This window comes from Coregonus clupeaformis, unplaced genomic scaffold, assembly GCF_020615455.1.
Source record: "Coregonus clupeaformis isolate EN_2021a unplaced genomic scaffold, ASM2061545v1 scaf0074, whole genome shotgun sequence".
NCBI lineage: Eukaryota > Metazoa > Chordata > Actinopteri > Salmoniformes > Salmonidae > Coregonus > Coregonus clupeaformis.
Genome location: NW_025533529.1, coordinates 764,389 through 785,825, shown reverse-complemented (window position 1 = coordinate 785,825; position 21,437 = coordinate 764,389). Strand labels below are relative to the sequence as shown.

General features: G+C 44.9%; 2 protein-coding genes across 4 annotated transcripts; one reads left to right on the top strand and one right to left on the bottom strand.

The window, feature by feature from the left end:
• The first annotated feature begins 433 nt into the window (after positions 1-433).
• On the top strand, positions 434-5,376 carry LOC121548325 (dnaJ homolog subfamily A member 2). Its single transcript, XM_041859756.2, has 9 exons — positions 434-562; positions 1,825-1,884; positions 2,040-2,266; positions 2,400-2,480; positions 2,655-2,788; positions 2,896-3,092; positions 3,799-3,943; positions 4,030-4,157; positions 4,596-5,376. Exons 1-9 carry the CDS (start codon positions 485-487, stop codon positions 4,779-4,781), a joined length of 1,236 nt encoding a protein of 411 aa, XP_041715690.2. The 5' UTR covers positions 434-484; the 3' UTR covers positions 4,782-5,376.
• A 12,558-nt stretch (positions 5,377-17,934) lies between these two features.
• On the bottom strand, positions 17,935-20,762 carry LOC123483307 (borealin-2-like). Of its 3 annotated transcripts, none has more exons than XR_006658179.1 (10): positions 20,601-20,762; positions 20,383-20,514; positions 20,259-20,299; positions 20,114-20,165; positions 19,977-20,035; positions 18,788-18,840; positions 18,589-18,675; positions 18,308-18,385; positions 18,150-18,236; positions 17,935-18,067 (listed from the first exon to the last, which is right to left on the bottom strand). XR_006658179.1 is itself a non-coding variant. In XM_045213045.1 (10 exons), the coding sequence occupies exons 2-10, from the start codon at positions 20,492-20,494 to the stop codon at positions 18,020-18,022; spliced, it is 630 nt and encodes a 209-aa protein (XP_045068980.1). In that variant the 5' UTR covers positions 20,495-20,514; positions 20,587-20,762; the 3' UTR covers positions 17,935-18,019. The 3 variants fall into 3 exon arrangements, 2 of the variants coding, with proteins under 2 accessions (XP_045068980.1, XP_045068979.1); XM_045213045.1 differs by having other exon boundaries at positions 18,308-18,398; positions 20,587-20,762; XM_045213044.1 differs by having other exon boundaries at positions 18,308-18,398.
• Between the last annotated feature and the right edge of the window lie 675 nt (positions 20,763-21,437).

Sequence of the window (21,437 nt, the reverse complement as noted above, 5' to 3'; positions counted from 1 at the left end):
ATTGAAATAGACCCATAAACATTTAATACTCAAGTGTCCTTTTGTCCCAGGCATTACAACACCTCGTGGATACGATACACAACATATACCCAATGATATGATGATGTAGGCCTAGATGTAAAGATATGGTAGAAGGTGTCAACCAAGAGAGAACAAATGACTCCTGAAGTGTATACAGAAATATGCAGACTGCGCAAAAACGGTGTGTATGAGTGCATGTGCGAGCTTGTGTGTGATAAGATGACAAAAACAGACACAATGTCACTAAACTGGTGAGCAATGTAAAATACCTGAATCAATTTCACATGTATAATAGAGAGGAGAAAATGGATGAGGTGAAAATAAGGAAGTAATCATAATTGAGATGCACCCTTTTTAAACGCCTGGAGAAAGGTTAAAGTTGACGCAACGTATGACGTTTTCGACCGGTCTTCTTCTTTTTCTTCTCGCTTCCCGTGCAGAAGGTCCTTCCCTTAGCTTCATCATGGCAAACGTTGTCGATACTAAATTATATGACATCCTAGGTGTGTCCCCCACTGCCACTGAAAATGAGTTGAAAAAGGTAACGTTGATTGTATCTCCCGATTTATCGAGTCAAATTCAATCTAGGTGCTGTGGAGTTTGAATTGTTCGTAGAAACAGGAAATAGGTTATTCTGGCTAAAAGCTAGTCTGGCCTAGAAACGGTAGCTAGCTAACGTTAGCTAGTTTGACTAGCTAGCTAGCTCTATGTTTCTAGCCAACTAGCGCCAATCAGCAAATTCGTCTCAAATTTGTGTCCTGTACTACCATGTATCTGCCTTACGGTTTTAGTTAACTACCTCTGTCTTTGGCGCAAAGTGTTTGGGTGTTTGTACTTTGCGCTTGTTGGCGCTAGCTTTCAATGATGTTGATGGAATCTTATAGAACGTCGCTTTGAACGAACGCCTTCGAGTTAATCTTTTTGTACAAGTTAGCATGTGGTTGGTAGCGAGAACGTTGGCACTATTCCCTGTCTTTTGGTTTAGAGTCCGCATAATACATCAGACATTGTTAAATATTAAACCATTACTGTATCAACGCGTTTGATCGCATTGGATTAGCAGTTTGTTTTACCTTTTTCCAGACTGGTACTAGCTAAGACAATGGCTAGGTAGTATATAGCTAACTCTCGTGCGACTGTCTGCTGGTAACAGATAAGACGCAACCAAGTCGCCTCAACCAGGTTGCTATAAATAAGGTACAATATTCAAGGTTACTCTGGTTTGATCTGTTAACGTTAACTAACTGTTAGCTAACGTGTGCCACTAAACTAGTTAGCTGGCTAGTTGCGCAATTTAGCCGGCTAGCCTACGACGTTAACTGTTATCTCACGTGTTTACAGTTTAATTCACATTAACGTAATTTTGGGGCCACATCTCCAGGTCGGACATTTTGGGTTGATTTTGTTGTGGAAATTCTGATGGATAGCTGGTTAATAGTTGTGATTTATAATCATTGTAACTGTTTAGCCAGTAGCTAACTTGTGTCATTATGAGAATAGCTAGCTAGCTGGTCCGTCAACACGCATTATGCATATAGTAGCTAGCTGTCTTCTGCAGTTTTTTTCAAATTCAATTTACTAGCTAGCTTATTTAGGCCAGCTAACTAACTTTACCGTAAAAAGTAACGTCAGATTCCTGTCAATATTTCACTGATGGCTACTACTGGGATTACGTAAAAGTGGAAGGCCCGTGGTTATACAACTCATTTGGCTAACACTAGCTAGCATAAATAATCGAAACCAGTGCCTTGAACCAATGCTTGTAATGTTATGTTTTATTCATGTGCTTGCCTTTTCTTTCAGTCATACCGGAAGCTAGCAAAGGAATATCACCCCGATAAAAACCCAAATGCTGGCGACAAGGTATTGAAATGGCTTTAAGTACATTTTTTGGGGGAGGGATAAGATGTGAGGAAAGGGTTCAATCATTCCTTAAACTTCTGAGTAACTACATCATGAATGTTATCAAATATCTGTAAATGTCATACAACTTAATGTACACCCTCTCCTTCAAACAGTTCAAGGAGATCAGTTTTGCGTATGAAGTGTTGACTAATCCAGAGAAGAAGGAGCTATATGATCGCTATGGGGAGCAGGGACTGCGGGAAGGAGGTGGAGGTGGTGGGGGAATGGATGACATCTTTTCACACATCTTCGGCGGCGGACTCTTTGGCTTCATGGGCGGGCAGGGGCGCAGCCGAAATGGTGGTAGACGAAGAGGAGAGGACATGGTTCACCCACTCAAGTAAGCTTAGTCTATGGATTGGTGGTGTCATAGATCTCTTGAGTGATTATCAAAAAAAGATGTCTGACTGTTCAAGTGGCCTGTGTTTCTATGACCTCGCTACGGTCTCTAATTAAGCTCTTTGGTTTTTAAGAGTTTCACTGGAAGACCTGTACAATGGAAAAACAACTAAACTGCAACTGAGCAAGAATGTTCTTTGTGGCACTTGTAATGGGTAAGTGTTTCCACATTCTTCCAATGGTAACTGCAACAATTTTCCCTCCAAATTACTTCTCTAGCTCACATGAAGCAGTGTTGAGGTCTTGCTTTCACTGCCTGTCAATTATTGCATCATACATGTTGATCATGTTGGTGTGTTAGACAAAAAGTTATAACTTCTTCTCAACAGCCAGGGTGGGAAGACTGGCGCGGTTCAGAAGTGTGTGGCCTGCAGGGGGCGTGGTATGCGCATCATGATCAGACAGTTGGCTCCTGGGATGGTCCAACAAATGCAGTCAGTTTGTACTGATTGTAATGGAGAAGGTAAGCAACAGTACCATTTAGGAACCATACACTTGCAGTACCCAGCTAGGTGTGAAAAGGCTTTGCCCCCTCCTTAGACTCTGAAACTTCTATTGTTATACCTACAGGTGAGGTCATCAACGAGAAAGACCGCTGTAAAAAGTGTGAGGGCAAGAAGGTTAGCAAGGAGGTGAAAATCCTGGAGGTCCATGTCGACAAGGGCATGAAGCATGGGCAGAAGATCACCTTCGGAGGGGAAGCTGACCAGGCGCCTGGGGTAGAGCCAGGAGACATTGTCCTCGTCTTGCAAGAGAAAGAGCACGAGGTAGAGATGAACTGCTGTGCTCTGGACACCATGGTCCCCACTCCTTAAGACTACGTCTCTTGTTGATTAAAGGCAATATTACAATGTATAAACATATTAGTGAAGGTGTAAACTTGTTATTACTCAGCTATTATGTCTCACGTCTTTGAGGAGTATAGATGGAGAATGTTAAATGGTAGTTGGTTGAACAAAAGTGGCCAGCTGGCTGCGTTGGGTCCTCCAGCACTCTTGACTGGGATCCTTTGGGAGCAGATTGCAGTGACGGCACGATGCTGTTAGGCCAATGTGAACATGCTGTAATCCAGTTTCCAGTACTGGCCTCCCACCCTCTGAGCCCCCTGCATGTCTGGCATAACTTGGTATTAATTATAGTCACGAGTGGCACGTCGTTCCTAATCCTGGAGCCCTAGCATTTCCACTCCATTGTCACCTCCAGACTGTCACTCACTCCTCTGAAGATGGGAGAACAGACACATGTTGATGGCACCAGCCTCTCATGTGGAGAATAGACCAGTACAGAGGAGTCAATACCCTCACAGGATGTATATGCACAGCTTCCTGGGGCTATTATCTTATGTTCATTATTTATGTACTATTGGCCAGAAGTATCGGTTAGTCCTCTGGTATACTTTGTTATATTTCTATCAAGTGTTTTAAATTGGCCTAAAACCACCTCTATTACTATTGACTATTCTCATGCCAACAGACATACAAAAGAGAGGCCCATGACCTGCACATGACCCATAAGATTGGCCTTGTTGAAGCACTTTGTGGATTCCAGTTTACGTTGAAACACTTAGACGGCAGACAGATTGTAGTCAAGTACGCTGCTGGCAAAGTCATTGAGCCAGGTAAGAATTTGATCTTTGTACTGGTGAATATTAATCCATGCAGTATGTGAAAGTAATGTTTCTATAATGCAATGTTTATTTTACAGGCTCGGTCAGAGTTGTGCGAGGTGAGGGGATGCCACAGTACCGTAATCCGTTTGAAAAAGGAGATCTGTATATTAAATTTGATGTGCAGTTCCCAGACAACAACTGGATCAGCCCCGATAAACTCAATGTAAGTCATGATGGACTATGAAATGCCTTTCTTGTGTCCCTTTCTGTCACAAGCTTGAACATTACGGTACAGGTTCTATTATGGGATTGAATGACACAATTTGATAATTCCTAACGGGATTAGGATTTTGACCCAGACCATACTGGTTATGTTAGCATTGTTTGATGGAGCTTTGTTATGTAAAAAAAGACTGCCCTTGTTATACAAATCTGCCACTTGTGGTACCTCAGCTTTTAAACACCATTACTAATGATGATAATGGCATTTAAGAGCTACACATTTTAAGAGCCACACAAGTGTAAGATTTTTATAGCAAGGGCTTCGTAATGATAGCTGCATGCCGAGTAGGGGTTTTTGCAGAAAATTAGATAAACTTAAGGCAACTAGACATGACATTGTTCTCGCTAATGATGTGACCCTCTCCTCTGTAAACTCCAGGAGCTGGAAGACTTGCTGCCAACACGTGCCGAGGCTCCCATAGTGTCTGGGGACGCAGAGGAGGTGGACCTGCAGGACTACGACGTCAGCCAGGGCTCGTCTGGAGGACGACGTGAGGCCTACAACGACAGCTCAGATGATGAGGGAGGCCACCACGGCCCTGGAGTGCAGTGTGCCCACCAGTAGCATCTCGCGCAGGGGAAAATTTGTGCTGTTCCCGATCACGCATTCCTCACTCCTTGTGAGAACACCAGATAAGATGGAAAAAGGTCATTTCTCCTTTGCTTGGTGTGTAACTTGCATTTTTTTTCATAGTATTTACAATAATTAATTTAAACTTACTATAAAATGCAGTTTTGGCCTCAGCCTCTGGACTGTGAGTTAGGGGAGGGAGATCCTGAAAGGACACAAACATCACATTTTTAGGTTTGTATGTTTCTGTGCTTGATTTTTACCGCTTGATTTCTTTTTGTAGGTTTTTACTTTTGTTTTCCTTCCTATATAGAAAGAAATTCAAACATAAGACATTGTGTATAATATGAAAGTGATTGTCGGTGAGCTTTATATCAGCTGCTCTTATACAGTGGTGTGATACAAATATAAAAACACCTGTATCTGGCCTCAACCCTGGTGCATGTTAAGACCGCATTGGTTCCTGCACTGATTAAACATCCAATCTAACGAGCGAAACTGAAAAAATACAATTTAAAAGCGTCATAACTTCAGTGAAACAAGGTTTATTAAGTTGTTAAATAAACGTTCTTCAAATCTCAAACAGCAATACTGGATGTCTGTGATTCTGTCTTGTCCTTGGCTGGGAAATTATTGACATCTGTCAGGAAAATAATATCTTAGTCCTCAGTCCTTTGTCATTAATGTTGATGGGTATCATAGAGAATGATAGAGGCCTCTACTGGCCAAAAGGCTGTTTTTAGCATGGGCAGCACCATTGAGGGCTTCCTCCATTTTAAAGTAGTCAACTGGGTGGGGATTCCTATGGGTTGTAGCCTCAATAGCACTGCCCATGTGGTCACAGATAAAGACAAGTCATCTATGGTAGGTATGTTCTAGTGCAGGGTTTCCCAAACTGTCCAGGGCACCCCCTAGGTGCATGTTTAGGTTTTTGCCCTAGCACTACACAGCTGATTCAAATAATCAAAGCTTGATGAGCTGGTTAGGTGTTTCCCAACTCCAGTCCTTGAATACCCCCAACCGCACATGTTTGTTGCCCTGGACAAACTCCACTGATTCAACTCATTGAGGGCTTGATTAGGGTGTACTTGTCCGTGGCTACAACAAAATGTGTGCTGTTGGGGGTACTCGAGGACTGGAGTTAGGAAACACTGCTCTATGTCTGTGTTTACACAGACAGCCCAATTCTGATCTTTCCACTACTTGGTCTTTTGACCAATCAGGTCGGCTCTTGCCAATATTTGGGCAAAATATCAGAATTGGGCTGTCTGTGTAAACGCAGCCTAGGTGTCTTATGTTAGATGTGTAATCACACTGAACAAAAATAAACAACATGTAAAGTGTTGGTTTCATGAGCTGAAATAAAAGATCCCTGAATTTTTCCATATGCACAAAAAGCTTATTTTTTGCACAAATTATTTTGCATCCCTGTTAGTGAGCATTTCTCCTTTGCCAAGATAATCCAGCCACCTGACAGGTGTGGCATATCAAGAAGCTGATTAAACAGCATAATCATTACCCTGGTGGACCATGTGCTTGGGACAAAAGGCCACTCAAATGTGCAGGTTTGTCACAACACAATGCCACAGATGTCTCAAGTTTTGAGGGTGCGTGCTGACTGCAGGATTGTCCACCAGAACTGTTGCCAGAGAATTGAATGCTCAATTCTCTACCATAAGCTGCCTCCAACGTAGTTTTAGAGAATTTGGTTGTATGTCCAACCGCAGACCATGTGTAACCACGCCAGCCCAGGTCCTCCACATCCGGCTTCTTCACCCACAGGATTGTCTGAGACCAGCCACCCGACAGTTGATGAAACAGTAGGTTTACACAACTGAAGAATTTCTGCTCAAACAGTCTCAGGGAAGCTCGTAGGCTTGACCTGACTGCAGTTCGGCGTCATAACCAACCACAATTGGCATATGGTCACCTTCGATGGCCGCTGGAGAAGTGTGCTCTTCATGGATGAATCCCGGTTTCAGCTGTACCTGGCAGATTGCAGACAGTGTATGGCGTTGTGTGGGCAGGCGGTTTGCTGATGTCAACGGTGTGAACAGAGTGCCCCATGGTGGCATTGGGGTTGTGGTATGGGCAGGCATAAGCTACGGACAATGAACACAATTTTATTTTATCGATGGCAATTTGAATGCACAGAGATACCGTGGTGAGATCCTGAGGCCCATTGTCGTGCCATTCATCCGCCGCCATCACCTCATGTTTCATTTACATTTACATCATTTAGCAGACGCTCTTATCCAGAGCGACTTACAAATTGGTGGATTCACCTTATAGCCAGTGGGATAACCACTTTCCAAAAACATTTGTATATATATATTATTATTTTTTTTGGGGGGGTGGGGTAAGGGGGGTAGAAGGATTACTTTATCCTATCCCAGGTATTCCTTAAAGAGGTGGGGTTTCAAGTGTCTCCGGAAGGTGGTGAGTGACTCCGCTGTCCTGGCGTCGTGAGGGAGCTTGTTCCACCATTGGGGTGCCAGAGCAGCGAACAGTTTTGACTGGGCTTCCGCAGAGGTGGATGAACGCAATGCCCTCGTTTGGGTGTAGGGACTGATCAGAGCCTGAAGGTATGGAGGTGCCGTTCCCCTCACAGCTCCGTAGGCAAGAACCATGGTCTTGTAGCAGATGCGAGCTTCAACTGGAAGCCAGTGGAGTGTGCGGAGGAGCGGGGTGACGTGAGAGAACTTGGGAAGGTTGAACACTAGACGGGCTGCGGCATTCTGGATGAGTTCACTAACTGTAAGTCGCTCTGGTTAAGAGCGTCTGCTAAATGACTAAAATGTAAATGTAAATGTAAATGTAGGGGTTTAATGGCACAGGCAGGGAGCCCAGCCAACAGCGAGTTGCAGTAATCCAGACGGGAGATGACAAGTGCCTGGATTAGGACCTGTGCCGCTTCCTGTGCAGAGAACGACAGGGTGTTGTCAACCGTGATGGCGAGTTCATGGAACGGGCAGTCCTTCCCCGGGAGGAAGAGCAGCGTCTTGCCGAGGTTCAGCTTGAGGTGGTGATCCATCATCCACACTGATATGTCTGCCAGACATGCAGAGATGCGATTCGCCACCTGGTTATCAGAAGGGGGAAAGGAGAAGATTAGTTGTGTGTCGTCTGCGTAGCAATGATAGGAGAGGCCATGTGAGGATATGACAGAGCCAAGTGACTTGGTGTATAGCGAGAATAGGAGAGGGCCTAGAACTGAGCCCTGGGGGACACCAGTGGTGAGAGCACGTGGTGTGGAGACAGATTCTCGCCACGCCACTTGGTAGGAGCGACCGGTCAGGTAGGACACAATCCAAGAGTGAGCCGCGCCGGAGATGCCCAACTCGGAGAGGGTGGAGAGGAGGATCTGATGATTCACAGTATCAAAGGCAGCAGACAGGTCTAGAAGGACAAGAGCAGAGGAGAGAGAGTTAGCAGTGCGGAGAGCCTCCGTGACACAGAGAAGAGCAGTCTCAGTTGAATGACCAGTCTTGAAACCTGACTGGTTTGGATCAAGAAGGTCATTCTGAGAGAGATAGCAAGAGAGTTGGCTAAAGACGGCACGCTCAATAGTTTTGGAGAGAAAAGAAAGAAGGGATACTGGTCTGTAGTTGTTGACATCGGAGGGATCGAGTGTAGGTTTTTTGAGAAGGGGTGCAACTCTCGCTCTCTTGAAGACGGAAGGGACATAGCCAGCGGCAAGGATGAGTTGATGAGCGAGGTGAGGTAAGGGAGAAGGTCTCCGGAAATGGTCTGGAGAAGAGAGGAGGGGATAGGGTCAAGCAGGCAGGTTGTTGGGCGGCCGCATGTCACAAGGATCTGTATACACACAATTCCTGGAAGCTGAAAATGTCCCAGTTCTTCCATGGCCTACATACTCACCAGACACATCACCCATTGAGCATGATGGGATGCTATGGATCGACAGCGTGTTCCAGTTCCCACCAATATCCACAAACTTCGCACAGCCATTGAAGAGGAGTGGGACATTGAAGGAGATGTCACGCTGCATGAGGCAAATGTTCACACCAGATACTGACTGGTTCTACTTCATACCTTTCAGACCTTCAGTACGGTTGAAAGTATGGATTATATCCCTCGCGCTCCGCATAGGTCGAGTAATAATAACAACAAACTCACGCCGGTGACGTGAGGCGTGGGAGGTACGTGCCCGCGGTTCAAATAAAACCGTACGTCAGACCAGGCACTGTCTCTTATTTGTTCTCGCAAAGTTAGCTTAGCCGCTGCTCCCGTTTTTCGGATCGCATCTTCCCAGGTCCCGGTAGGGTAAGCTAAACTCTGTGTGAGTGTGTACTGTCAGTCTGTGACCTGTGGGTCAGAGCGTAAAATGTGCCTTCAAGGCTGTGACAGCTCTCCCCTACCTATCCCTTTTATCGGAGGATACCGGGCTTCTTTGTCTTGTGCTGACTTAGCCCCCCAGCAGGTGTGTGTGTTGAACACCGTCCTCCGGTGCTAACCTTGTCACGATATCCTCCACTGCTGTGCTCGTTATCGAGGCCACCGGGCACTAGTCATACTTCGACTATTTAAAACTCGAACGGGTCACTTCCCTAGGAATATTGTTAGCCTAGCCAGCTAACGTTATATGATGTGAGATTCGGATTGCCTCCCGTAGGCATCACTCTCCCCTGGTATTACTAGCATGCTACAAGATAGCTAGCTAGTTAGCTAGCCAGTTTACTAACTCAACCTAGCTGCCATTGTGTGTCGTCAGCTAGCTTAACAACTCAACCTAGCTGCCACTGTGTGTCGTCAGCTAGTTTACCAACTCCACATAGCTGCCACTGTGTGTTGTCAGCTTGGCTTATTAAACGACGGCCATTCGTTTGTGTTTCGCATAAATATGCCTATGTTTAAACATGCTACCTCTCCTGCTCCAGCCCTGTGTCAGGCTGTGGTCATAGCTAGGCTCATCCGATATTTTCTTTGCTGGTGCTGTACAGCTCCCGCCAGGTTATTGTAGCACTCTACCTTTACTGTGTATTGTGGTAGCCGTTGTATACAGTCTTCGGTTGTTTTATATTAGTTAATTTGATGAATCAGTGTATTGCATAATACATATTTTATAATTTATTTTCTTCACCTCCTGAGCTGAGAGAACAACGGGCCTGGTTTCACAGATAATTTACCAGCGTACAGCGTTGTTCGCCAGGACCCACCCAGGGCCACCAAAAGAGGGAAAGCCCACGAAACCAATGGCTCCCCACCAGTAAGAAAGTCAAAAAGTAAGAGCCTCACTCAGAAGGTCGATTCCTTATCCTCTGAGATAGAGCAGCTAAAAACCCTTTTGCGTTTCTTCAAGCCCCCTGAGTCGGGGCCCTCTAGCACACCCTCCAGCATGGGGGACGCAACAGAGGACTCAGATAGCCGGGATGATGACCTGCTGTCCACTCAGGTTTCCAACCGGCACTTTAGTGACCAGGATGGTGACGCCCAACATGGTGAAGGAGCTGCCAACCAGTGTTGTGGACCCATTCAGAGTCTCAATGCTAAAGATGGGTCAGAGGAATCATTCCGAGGCGCTGATCACACAGAGTCAGAAGGAAGCTCTGCCCCATATATGCGGTCCTGCGTGCGGCCTTAGCTAGGCTAGAGCTTGATGACCCTCAAGCCACAGCAGCTAACCCATTTTTTTAAGAAGGCCCCGGCAGGATACCGGGAACTCCTTCTCATGCTAACACAGAACAGGATGCTCCAGCCGGAGCATGCAGACCTGGACCTCTGCAACCTGAATGACGCATCTCTTCAAGCGTTTGCGTTCATGACCAGAGAGCTAGGCAGACTGATGTCCACCCTTGTTGTGACTCGTTGCCAGGTCTGGCTCGCCCAAGCCCACTGATTCCAGACGGACGCTGAGAAAGCTCCCATTGGTCCCCGGACTGCTCTTCGGCCCCACGGCTGAGCGGGCCATCGAAAGTAGAAAACAGCTGAGTCAGGCTACACCACTGTGGAACAAACAGCCCAGAAACCAGGCATCACAGTTGTGGCAGAGGGAGGCCCTTGGTTCAACGGTTCAATATTTTCCTAAAAGTTCTTCCCTTTCACATGTTGCGGACGGTCAACGTTCTCCAGACCGTAGCTGCAGGGGAATGGTTCACATCCCTGGACTTAAAGAATGCTTACTTTCACGTTCCTGTGTTACCGGAACACAGGCGTTTTCTGAGGTTCGCCTTCCAGGGCCAGGCATACCAGTTTTCGGTATTACCCTTCGGTCTCTCCCTGGCTCCTCGCGTCTTCACAAGATGCGTGAGTGCAGCCCTGAGCTCCCTCCACCTACAACGGATCAAGATGCTTCCTTACCTCGACGACTGGCTCATCTGCGCCCCCTCTCGCAAGTGTGCGGCCGAGGGTCGCACATGCCAATGAAGGTCACCTTCATTGGCATGGCTCTGAACTCCTACACTATGAGGGCATGAATAACACCTCAGCGCGTGGACCGCATTCTTCTTCTGCAACAATTTCAGTTGAATGCATTGGTGAAGGTACGAATGTTCAAACAACTGATGGGCATGCTCGCGGCGGCCTCCACAGTGACACCGTTAGGCCTGCTGTCTTTAAGGCCACTACAACGGTGGTTCAACAACCTCCGCTTGGACCCCAAGTGGGACAGAAACACCAAAATATACTACTCTACTCTGTGGCCGTGGAGAAAGAGAGCCTACCTGACTACAGGTGTCCCTCTCGGATCAATTCCAGCAAGGCGGGAGGTAGTGACGACCGACACTTCGCTAACAGGCTGGGGAGCAGTGTGGCAACACAGGTCTGTATGAGGAGAGTGGTGCCCCCGCTGGAGGAAAGAGCACATCAACGTGCTAGAACTTCAGACAGTTTACCTAGCCCTGAATCACTTTCTGCAGGTTCTCAAACACAAACATGTAACGTCCTGAAACGATCAGACAATACATCGACAGTGTTCCACATCAACCATCAAGAGGGAACGAGGTCTGTACGGTCCCTACATGTGGCCCAACAACTCTTGATACGGGCCCTACCACATCTGGCCTCCCTACGAGCCATTCATCTCTCAGGCAAAGTGAACAAGGTGGCAGACTTCTTGGTGCAACAGAAACCGCCCCCGGGGGAATGGAGACTTTACCCACAAGTAGTGAAGATGATATGGCAGCGGTTTGGAACAGCACATATGGACCTGTTCGCCTCAGAGCAAACATCCCACTGCTTCCTCTGGTTCTCTCTGGCAGAGTCCAAGAGCCCCCTGGGCATGAACGCCTTAGCCCACTCATGGCCAGAGGGCCTACTGTATGCTTTCCCTCCGACCCCCCCTGATCTTAGCAACGCTGCACAGGGTCTCTCAGGCTCAGCACAGGCTCCTGCTTGTAGCCCCCAGATGGCCAGCGAGACCCTGGTTTCCAACCCTCAGTCTTCTGGAGGGAGAGCTATGGCAGCTCCCTCACAGACAGGACCTGCTCTCACAGTTGGATGGCAGGATATGGCATCCCAGCCCCCAGACCAACTACAGCTATGGGTGTGGCCTTTAAAGTGCCTGACCCTCTACTGATTGGCTGCCGTCCTGCTATTACCGGACGAAATCTCCTTTCGGACATAACTATTTTATCTCTGAAAACGGCTTTCCTCTTAGCTATTTTGTCAGCGAAACGTATGAATGAGCTCCACGCATGCTCTATGAGCCCTGTCTGCCTATGATGGAAGGCAGATGACCTAGGTGTGACCTTGTGGCCCAATCCAGCCTTTTTGCCTAAGGTTTTTATCACCCCTTCACATCAATCAAGCCATCGAAATGGCGGCCTACCGCCCCCCTCCTTTCCAGAATGCGGAGGAGGAGCGAACAAATCTGTGTCCGTTCCCTCGAACTCTATATTCAAGCCTCGGAGCACTACAGGAAGTCAGACCAGCTGTTTCTGCGCTTCAGTGGGAAGACAAAAGGCCTTGCATTGTCCAAGCAGAGGCTTTCACACTGGGTTGTGGATGTCATCACTCAGGCCTACAAGGGAGTAGGGCTTCCTGTCCCAGAAGGTGTGATATGTCTCTCGACCAGAAGTGTTGCCACATCCTGGGCTGCGCTGAGTGGCATCCCCCTGAATGAGATATGCGCAGCTGCTACCTGGTCGTCGCCCTGCACGTTCTCAAGATTTTACAAGGTCAACGTCGCATCCTGCTACACCATGGGCTCTGCCATTCTTCCATTGGCACTGGTGCATTAATCAGAGGTTAGTAGTGCTATTCATCGTGACCTTGTTGGTACGAGTCATCCATACTTTCAACCGTACTGGCGGTCTGAAAGGTATGAAGTAGAACAGAAGTTACGATTGTAACTGAAGGATTGCAATATTTACTTGGAGCTAACCATGCAGATAGCACTACTGGGCGATCTGAAAAGTCATAGTCAATCGATCAATAATATAATAATACTTTTAGCAAAAATGTTTATTTTCAATTTACAATCTGTAGAAACAATTAGAATAAAAGGGTTCAGAACTTTTGTGAAACATCACAGTACGGTTGAGAAATATGTGGCTAGTAGAAATCCAATATGGATGGTGTTAAGAGATAGATGGGAGGGGTTGAATGGAGCTGAAGGATGGGACTAATAACTAATAACAAAATAGCTAATGTAAAACATACTGTGTCCATAATAAGTATATAGGTTGAGAACTTTTGTGAAAGAGCACAGTTTGGGGGATATTGCATGTAGAGAAAAACCGGATGGACATCATGAAAATGATCAGAGAGGTTGAGGGTAGAGGAAGTTCAGCAGTTAAAACAAACAAAATAGAACTATTGTAAAATAGACTGTGTCCATGAAATGTATATAGTATGTATAAGCTGGAAGTAGAGGCCTAAGCATTGTTGTTCACTAGTTTACTCCAATTAGGGGTTGGAAAGTAATAAAGGAAAATACATTTTAAAAAATGATATTTATGTATGTGTGTGCATATGTGTAGATACAGTGGGGAGAACAAGTATTTGATACACTGCCGATTTTGCAGGTTTTCCTACTTACAAAGCATGTAGAGGTCTGTAATTTTTATCATAGTTACACTTCAACTGTGAGAGACGGAATCTAAAACAAAAATCCAGAAAATCACATTGTATGATTTTAAAGTAATTAATGTGCATTTTATTGCATGACATAAGTATTTGATCACCTACCAACCAGTAAGAATTCCGGCTCTCACAGACCTGTTAGTTTTTCTTTAAGAAGCCCTCCTGTTCTCCACTCATTACCTGTATTAACTGCACCTGTTTGAACTCATTACCTGTATAAAAGACACCTGTCCACACACTCAATCAAACAGACTCCAACCTCTCCACAATGGCCAAGACCAGAGAGCTGTGTAAGGACACCAGGGATACAATTGTAGACCTGCACAAGGCTGGTATGGGCTACAGGATAATAGGCAAGCAGCTTGGTGAGAAGGCAACAAATGTTGGCACAATTATTAGAAAATGGAAGAAGTTCAAGATGATGGTCAATCACCCTCGGTTTGGGACTCCATGCAAGATCTCACCTCGTGCGGGCATCAATGATCATGAGGAAGGTGAGGGATCAGCCCAGAACTACACGGAAGGACCTGGTCAATGACCTAAAGAGAGCTGGGACCACAGTCTCAAAGAAAACCATTAGTAACACACTACGCCGTCATGGATTAAAATCCTGCAGGGCACGCAAGATCCCCCTGCTCAAGCCAGCGCATGTCCAGACCCGTCTGAAGTTTGCCAATGACCATCTGGATGATCCAGAGGAGGAATGGGAGAAGGTCGTGTGGTCTGATGAGACAAAAATACAGCTTTTTGGTCTAAACTCCACTTGCCGTGTTTGGAGGAAGAAGAAGGATGAGTACAACCCCAAGAACACCATCCCAACCGTGAAGCATGGAGGTGGAAACATCATTCTTTGGGGATGCTTTTCTGCAAAGGGGACAGGACGACTGCACCGTATTGAGGGGAGGATGGATGGGGCCCTGTATCGCGAGATCTTGGCCAACAACCTCCTTCCCTCAGTAAGAGCATTGAAGATGGGTCGTGGCTGGGTCTTCCAGCATGACAACGACCCGAAACACACAGCCAGGGCAACTAAGGAGTGGCTCCGTAAGAAGCATCTCAAGGTCCTGGAGTGGCCTAGCCAGTCTCCAGACCTGAACCCAATAGAAAGTCTTTGGAGGGAGCTGAAAGTCTGTATTGCCCAGCGACAGCCCCGAAACCTGAAGGATCTGGAGAAGGTCTGTATGGAGGAGTGGGCCAAAATCCCTGCTGCAGTGTGTGTAAACCTGGTCAAGACCTACAGGAAACGTATGATCTCTGTAATTGCAAACAACGGTTTCTGTACCAAATATTAAGTTCTGCTTTTCTGATGTATCAAATACTTATGTCATGCAATAAAATGCAAATGAATTACTTAAAAATCATACAATGTGATTTTCTGGATTTTAGTTTTAGATTCCGTCTCTCACAGTTGAAGTGTACCTATGATAAAAACTACAGACCTCTACATGCTTTGTAAGTAGGAAAACCTGCAAAATCAGCAGTGTATCAAATACTTGTTCTCCCCACTGTATATAAACCTTTTTCAGGACCCTGTCTTTCAAAGATAAATCGTAAAAATCCAAATAACTTCACAGATCTTCATTGTAAAGGGTTTAAATACTTTTTCCCATGCTTGTTCAATGAATCATAAACAATTAATGAACATGCACCTGTGGAACGGTCGTTAAGACAGCTCACAGTTATGAAAACTTAGGACACTAAAGAGACCTTTCTACTGACTCTGAAAAACACCAAAAGAAAGATGCCCAGGGTCCCTGCTCATCTGCGTGAACGTGCCTTAGGCATGCTGCAAGGAGGCATGAGGACTGCAGATGTGGCCAGGGCAATAAATTGCAATGTCCATAATGTGAGACGCCTAAGACAGTGCTACAGGGAGACAGGACGGACAGCTGATCTTCCTCGCAGTGGCAGACCACGTGTAACAACACCTGCACAGGATCGGTACATCCAAACATCACACCTGCGGGACAGGTACAGGATGGCAACAACAACTGCCCGAGTTACACAAGGAACGCCAATCCCTCCAACAGTGCTCAGACTGTCCGCAATAGGCTGAGAGAGGCTGGACTGAGGGCTTGTAGGCCTGTTGTAAGGCAGGTCCTCACCATAAATCACCGGCAACAACGTCGCCTACGGATACAAACCCACCGTCGCTAGGCTAGACAGGACTGGCAAAAAGTGCTCTTCACTGACGAGTCGCGGTTTTGTCTCACCAGGGGTGATGGTCGGATTCACGTTTATCGCCGAAGGAATGAGCATTACACCGAGGCCTGTACTCTGGAGCGGGATCGATTTGGAGGTGGAGGGTCCGTCATGGTCTGGGGCGGTGTGTCACAGCATCGTTTGACTGAGCTTGTTGTCATTGCAGGCAATCTCAATGCTGTGCGTTACAGGGAAGACATCCTCCTCCCTCATGTGGTATCCTTCCTGCAGGCTCATCCTGACATGACCCTCCAGCATGACAACGCCACCAGCCATACTGCTTGTTCTGTGTGTGATTTCCTGCAAGACAGGAATGTCAGTGTTCTGCCATGGCCAGTGAAGAGCCCGGATCTCAATCCCATTGAGCACGTCTGGGACCTGTTGGATCGGAGGGTGAGGGCTAGGGCCATTCCCGCCCAGAAATGTCCGGGAACTTGCAGGTGCCTTGGTGGAAGAGTGGGGTAACATCTCACAGCAAGAACTGGCAAATCTGGTGCAGTCCATGAGGAGATGATGCACGGCAGTACTTAATGCAGCTGGTGGCCACAGCAGATACTGACTTACTTTTGTTCAGGGACACATTATTCAATTTCTGTTAGTCACATGTCTGTGGAACTTGTTCAGTTTATGTCTCAGTTGTTGAATCTTATGTTCATACAAATATTTACACATGTTAAGTTTGCTGAAAATAAACGCAGTTGACAGTTTTTTTGCTGAGTTTATATGCGAAAACAAACCATATGGGGGATTGGAAGTGATGCAGACAATTACATTGATGGAAGTTACAATCTGCAAAATTAAAGCTGATCTAACCCCTAAAAAAAATTTGGGTTCTACAAATACCTGGAAGACCATCAGTACTTTCCGGTCACTCTGAATCTTTTGGGCGAGAAGATTCTGAGACAGTGCGTGGTCGGACATAAAACCGTACATGAACCGTGTGGGCACGTCCTCCCACGTCACGTCACCGGCGTGACTTTTTTACTCATCCCTCGCGCAGGTCATAATCCATACTTTGAACCGTACGGACGGTTTTCAAGGTATTCGTAGAACCATAGTTACATTTGTAACTTCTATTTTCAGTGCTACGCCCCTATTCATAAATCTTTCTTGAAGGTATCTGACCATCAGATATTCCCAGTCATGTGAAATCCATAGATTAGGGCTTATTGAATTTATTTCAATTGACAGATTTCCTTTATGTGAACTCAGTAAAATCTTTAATTGTTGCATGTTTATTTTTATTCAGTGTATACATGAGTTGTATATAGGCCCTCTGTAGCTCAGTTGGTAGAGCATGGTGCTTGCAACGCCAGGGTTGTGGGATCGATTCCCACAGGGGGCCAGTATGCTAAATGACAAATGTATAGCTAGCTTCCTAGCAGCAACAGATCAAATGAAGTTTTCCTATAGTAACACGAAACTGTCCCCTGCTTACACTTAAGTCATTGTAGTTTGACCTGTAGCATGTGTGATTAGGGGGACTGGTTGAGTGAAAAGCCACAGCCTTAAATTGAATAAGCATTTGTCCTGTCATTAGGGTCAGAAAATGAGTGATTAGTTTTCCGACAGATGTTTTCAAAAAGTGAGAATTTCAGGCACAATAAGTCGAGTACTGCTTAAATAAACCCGACTTGGGATGGTATATGTGCAGGAGCGCCACAATACCTTAGAGTTAATATTCTATAAGAGGAACAGGAGCTCAAGCTGTAGAACATTTTAGGCGCTGGTACTCAGCCCTGGTGAGCTCTTGCTCAAGTCAAGCACTGTTAGCAAGACCATTATATTTGTTCATAAAGCCAACTATCAAGTTTTACCATCATTGATACAAAACATTCAATAGGATGCTCACAACAACCAACTTTATGGGGATAAATATTGCTCACCAGCCAGTAAACATGAATATACAAATACAATTTATTGAATCACAACTTTTAATTTGAACGTAAAACATGCATAGGTGGCATTAGTGGATCAATGTCTTGATATCATTGCTGATTCGCTTTGACTTTGTTGAAAAGGTAGTCCATCAGTTTCTAAATGAGAAAGATTAGTCAATTAATTGTAGGGGATATATTGTTCATTTTAATGAGAAATTCACAACAGAATACATTTTACCATCAACTTCTGCATCTGGAGAACAGCCATGTCATCCAGTAACCCAATGTCGACATCTTCAACAGTATCATCCGAGAGGCACAATGTCTGGAGAAAATATGACTAGTTTAGACTGCTTGAAATAACTTAACCCCAACAACCTCAATATGAAAAGTTACCTCTCCATGGGCTGTAGAGACTGTTACATGTGGAGACAATCCAGACATGGAGCAATACAGGTGGTCATCACTGGCTGACTGCGAAACAGATCTAGAAACAGAATTAATTTGATAAACTCCGATATCCCTTAAAATATTGCTGTTTTGAAACTGCAGTAAAAGTGCAGTAACTGCAGTCGACTCAACTGGTATTTTGGACCCAGTAATTGCAGAACTGCAGTTACACTGCACTCTGACTGCAATCTTTTTTTCATAAGGGATTGTGATAAGTGAAGACAAACCTGTGTTTTGTTCCAGTCAGTGGAGACTGATCACTGATTTTGGCAAGACGAGTTTTGGTTCTTTTTGTATTTGTGGATGTGGCACACCTGCAAGAACAAATGAGCAGAATCAACCAGAAGAGGGCGTTTCAGCTAACACTACTGAATTAGTTCAAATCAGGTGTTTGAGTGGTGGACTGGAATAAATAGGGAGAGTTACCGTAGGCTTCCAGTGCTTGAGCTATTGGCAAGTGATCTGGCTTTCTCGGAACCCTTTAGAAAAAAAAATACAATTTAGTACATTTTCTAAGTGGAAATGCCCGGTCTGTTCCCAATCACACGTTGGTCTAATGCCATGCAAATAAAGTGGGAGCTAAACTATACCTACCGCTGCCTAAACATCAGCACCACAGGTAACTTCCACAACGCTGTGATCAATCTGAGACAAGGCAGGAAAGGCCTTCTACACCATCAAAAGGGACATCAAATTCGACATCCCAATTAGGATCTGGCTAAAAATACTTGAATCGGTTATAGAACCCATTGCCCTTTATGGTTGTGGGGTCTGCTCACCAACCAAGAATTCACAAAATGGGACAAACACCAAATTGAGACTGCATGCAGAATTCTGCATAAACATGGGTGTAGAACGTAAAACACCAAATAATACATACAGAGCAGAATTAGGCCGATACCCGCTAATTATCAAAATACAGAAAATAGCCGTTCAATTCTACAACTACCTTAAAGGAAGCGATTCAGAGACCAGAGCCCCAGGACAGCTACACAATTAGACCCAACCAAATCGTGAGAAAATAAAATGCTAATTACTTGACACATTGGAAAGACTTTACCAAAAAAACACAGCAAACTGGACTGCTATTTGGACCTAAAAAGAGAGTAGTGGCAGAATACCTGACCACTGACAACCAAAATTAACGAAAGCTTTGACTATGTGTAGACTCAGTGAGCATAGTCTTGCTATTGAGATGCAGCCATAGCCGGTCTTCTCTTGATGCCAGGTCTGTCTATGTGCACACTGCCCACAGAACGAGGTGGAAACTGAGCTGCACTTCCTAACCTGCCAAATGTATGACCAGAGAGACATTTCTCTCAGATTACACAGACCTACAAAGAACTCGAAAACAAATCAAATTTTGATAAACTCCCATATCTATTAGGCGAAATACCAGTGTGTCATCACAGCAACAAGATTTGGGACCTGTTGCCACAAGAAAAGGGCAACCAGTGAAGAACAAACAATTGTAAATACAACCCCTGTTTATTTTCCCTTTTGTACTTTATCCATTTGCACATCTTTATAACACTGTTTATTATCTATTTCACGTGCTTTGGCAATGTAAACATACGTTTCCCATGCCAATAAAGTTCTTTGAATTGCGAGCTACCTTTGATGGGTCTGTTGTAGTCTTCCGTTTATGAGCCGATGCACCTTCACTTACTTTGACTACAGAAGTAAGAAATGTACCGTTAATGACAAGTTTATATGCATTTTAATTAATTAATGGAGGAAATAAACCATTACCTTTTTTACTGAGCTTCCTAGTGAGAGGCTGGTGAATCTCGGGTGACTCGGTCTGTAAAATATGTTGGATGTTGACATTTCTACAGTAAGCCACAAGGAGGCAGCACTAAGCCATTTATAGCCAGTCGGATAATCGATATCCTACCTTTATGGCGATTGTGACTTCACCTGCCGAAATGTCATCCGCTAGGAAAGAAAGGGTGGAAACAACATAAATAAAAACATGCATGCATTCCAACAAATAATTAAAATACAATTGAAAATCGCACCATTTATTAAATCTATTATCAAGGTTTTTTGAAGCGCAGGTGGCATTTTCATCAATTCCACTTTGAAAACCCGATCTACTGTTGCAAGAGTCTGCTCCAATTTTGCCTCCATCTCGTTTATACGGTCCTGTGCTGTAAAAGGAGAACATAGTGAATTCAGTTCATTTGAAGAACATGGAAAACGGACGGTAGGGTTAGGCCTACTTCAAATTAAAAACCTTCTTTCTCGAACTGTTGAATAAAAAGCGCCCTTTGCTTTTGGCGCATCTCCTTGCTAATTTGACCATCTGTGTGTCCTTCTGCCTGATTGCTGATTTTTCTTATCCTTCTTGGTGCCATGGTTTCATCAGTGTGCCTTTTCCCCCTGCCTCCACATCACCTGAACGCTGATTTATAACCTTCAGGACACCAGGTGTTCCTGATCAGACAATTGACCTTAAATTGACCCTAGAATCCACTAATAACTCACCTCACTAACCATTAGTGCTGGGCTAGGACAAAACTGTGTCCTGTGGGTCAATCTAATATTAATTTAAAAGATGGCCAAGTTTAAGATCTATCAACAGTTCATCACTCAGTACTGGAAAGCTGATGTTTTCTTTGGTGGAAGTGTGACATGCAGTTATTCAATGACTGGTGGAGAGTGAATTGTCCTCCTGTATTAGAGGGTAAACTGTTTAATGTTGAACTGTGTCATTGTCGTTTCTGATGTTTGGGTAAATGGCTAAACATTAGATTCAGTAGTTTCTCCAAGTACAATCATTCAATTCACATTGCATGAAACCATTTACACAGGCAGCCCAATATTGATATTTTTGTCCACAAATTGGTCTTTTGACCAATCACATCAGATCTTTTTCAGAGCTGATCTGAAGGGTCAAAATACAAATTAATGAAAAATATCAGTATTGGGCTGCCTGTGTAAATGCAGCCTTCATTTCAGACAAAAGCATATTTTGAATCTTCTCTCAAAATGGATCTCAAAAGTATTTATTGTACAAAACAGAAATAATAACAAAAGAAGAAATGCAAATCTGGAATTATTTTAAATATCG

What these genes read in the sequence shown, in the direction of transcription:
- LOC123483307 (XM_045213044.1), bottom strand. Translation starts at nt 20,721, where the DNA reads ATGGCACCAAGAAGGATAAGAAAAATCAGCAATCAGGCAGAAGGACAC. An exon ending in GATAATAGATTTAATAAATG is followed by an intron (nt 20,300 to 20,382) that starts GTGCGATTTTCA and finishes TTTCTTTCCTAG; the next exon opens with CGGATGACATTTCGGCAGGT. An exon ending in TCAAGCACTGGAAGCCTACG is followed by an intron (nt 18,676 to 18,787) that starts GTAACTCTCCCT and finishes TTGTTCTTGCAG; the next exon opens with GTGTGCCACATCCACAAATA.
- LOC121548325 (XM_041859756.2), top strand. Translation starts at nt 485, where the DNA reads ATGGCAAACGTTGTCGATACTAAATTATATGACATCCTAGGTGTGTCC. An exon ending in ACCCAAATGCTGGCGACAAG is followed by an intron (nt 1,885 to 2,039) that starts GTATTGAAATGG and finishes TCCTTCAAACAG; the next exon opens with TTCAAGGAGATCAGTTTTGC. An exon ending in TACTGATTGTAATGGAGAAG is followed by an intron (nt 2,789 to 2,895) that starts GTAAGCAACAGT and finishes TTATACCTACAG; the next exon opens with GTGAGGTCATCAACGAGAAA.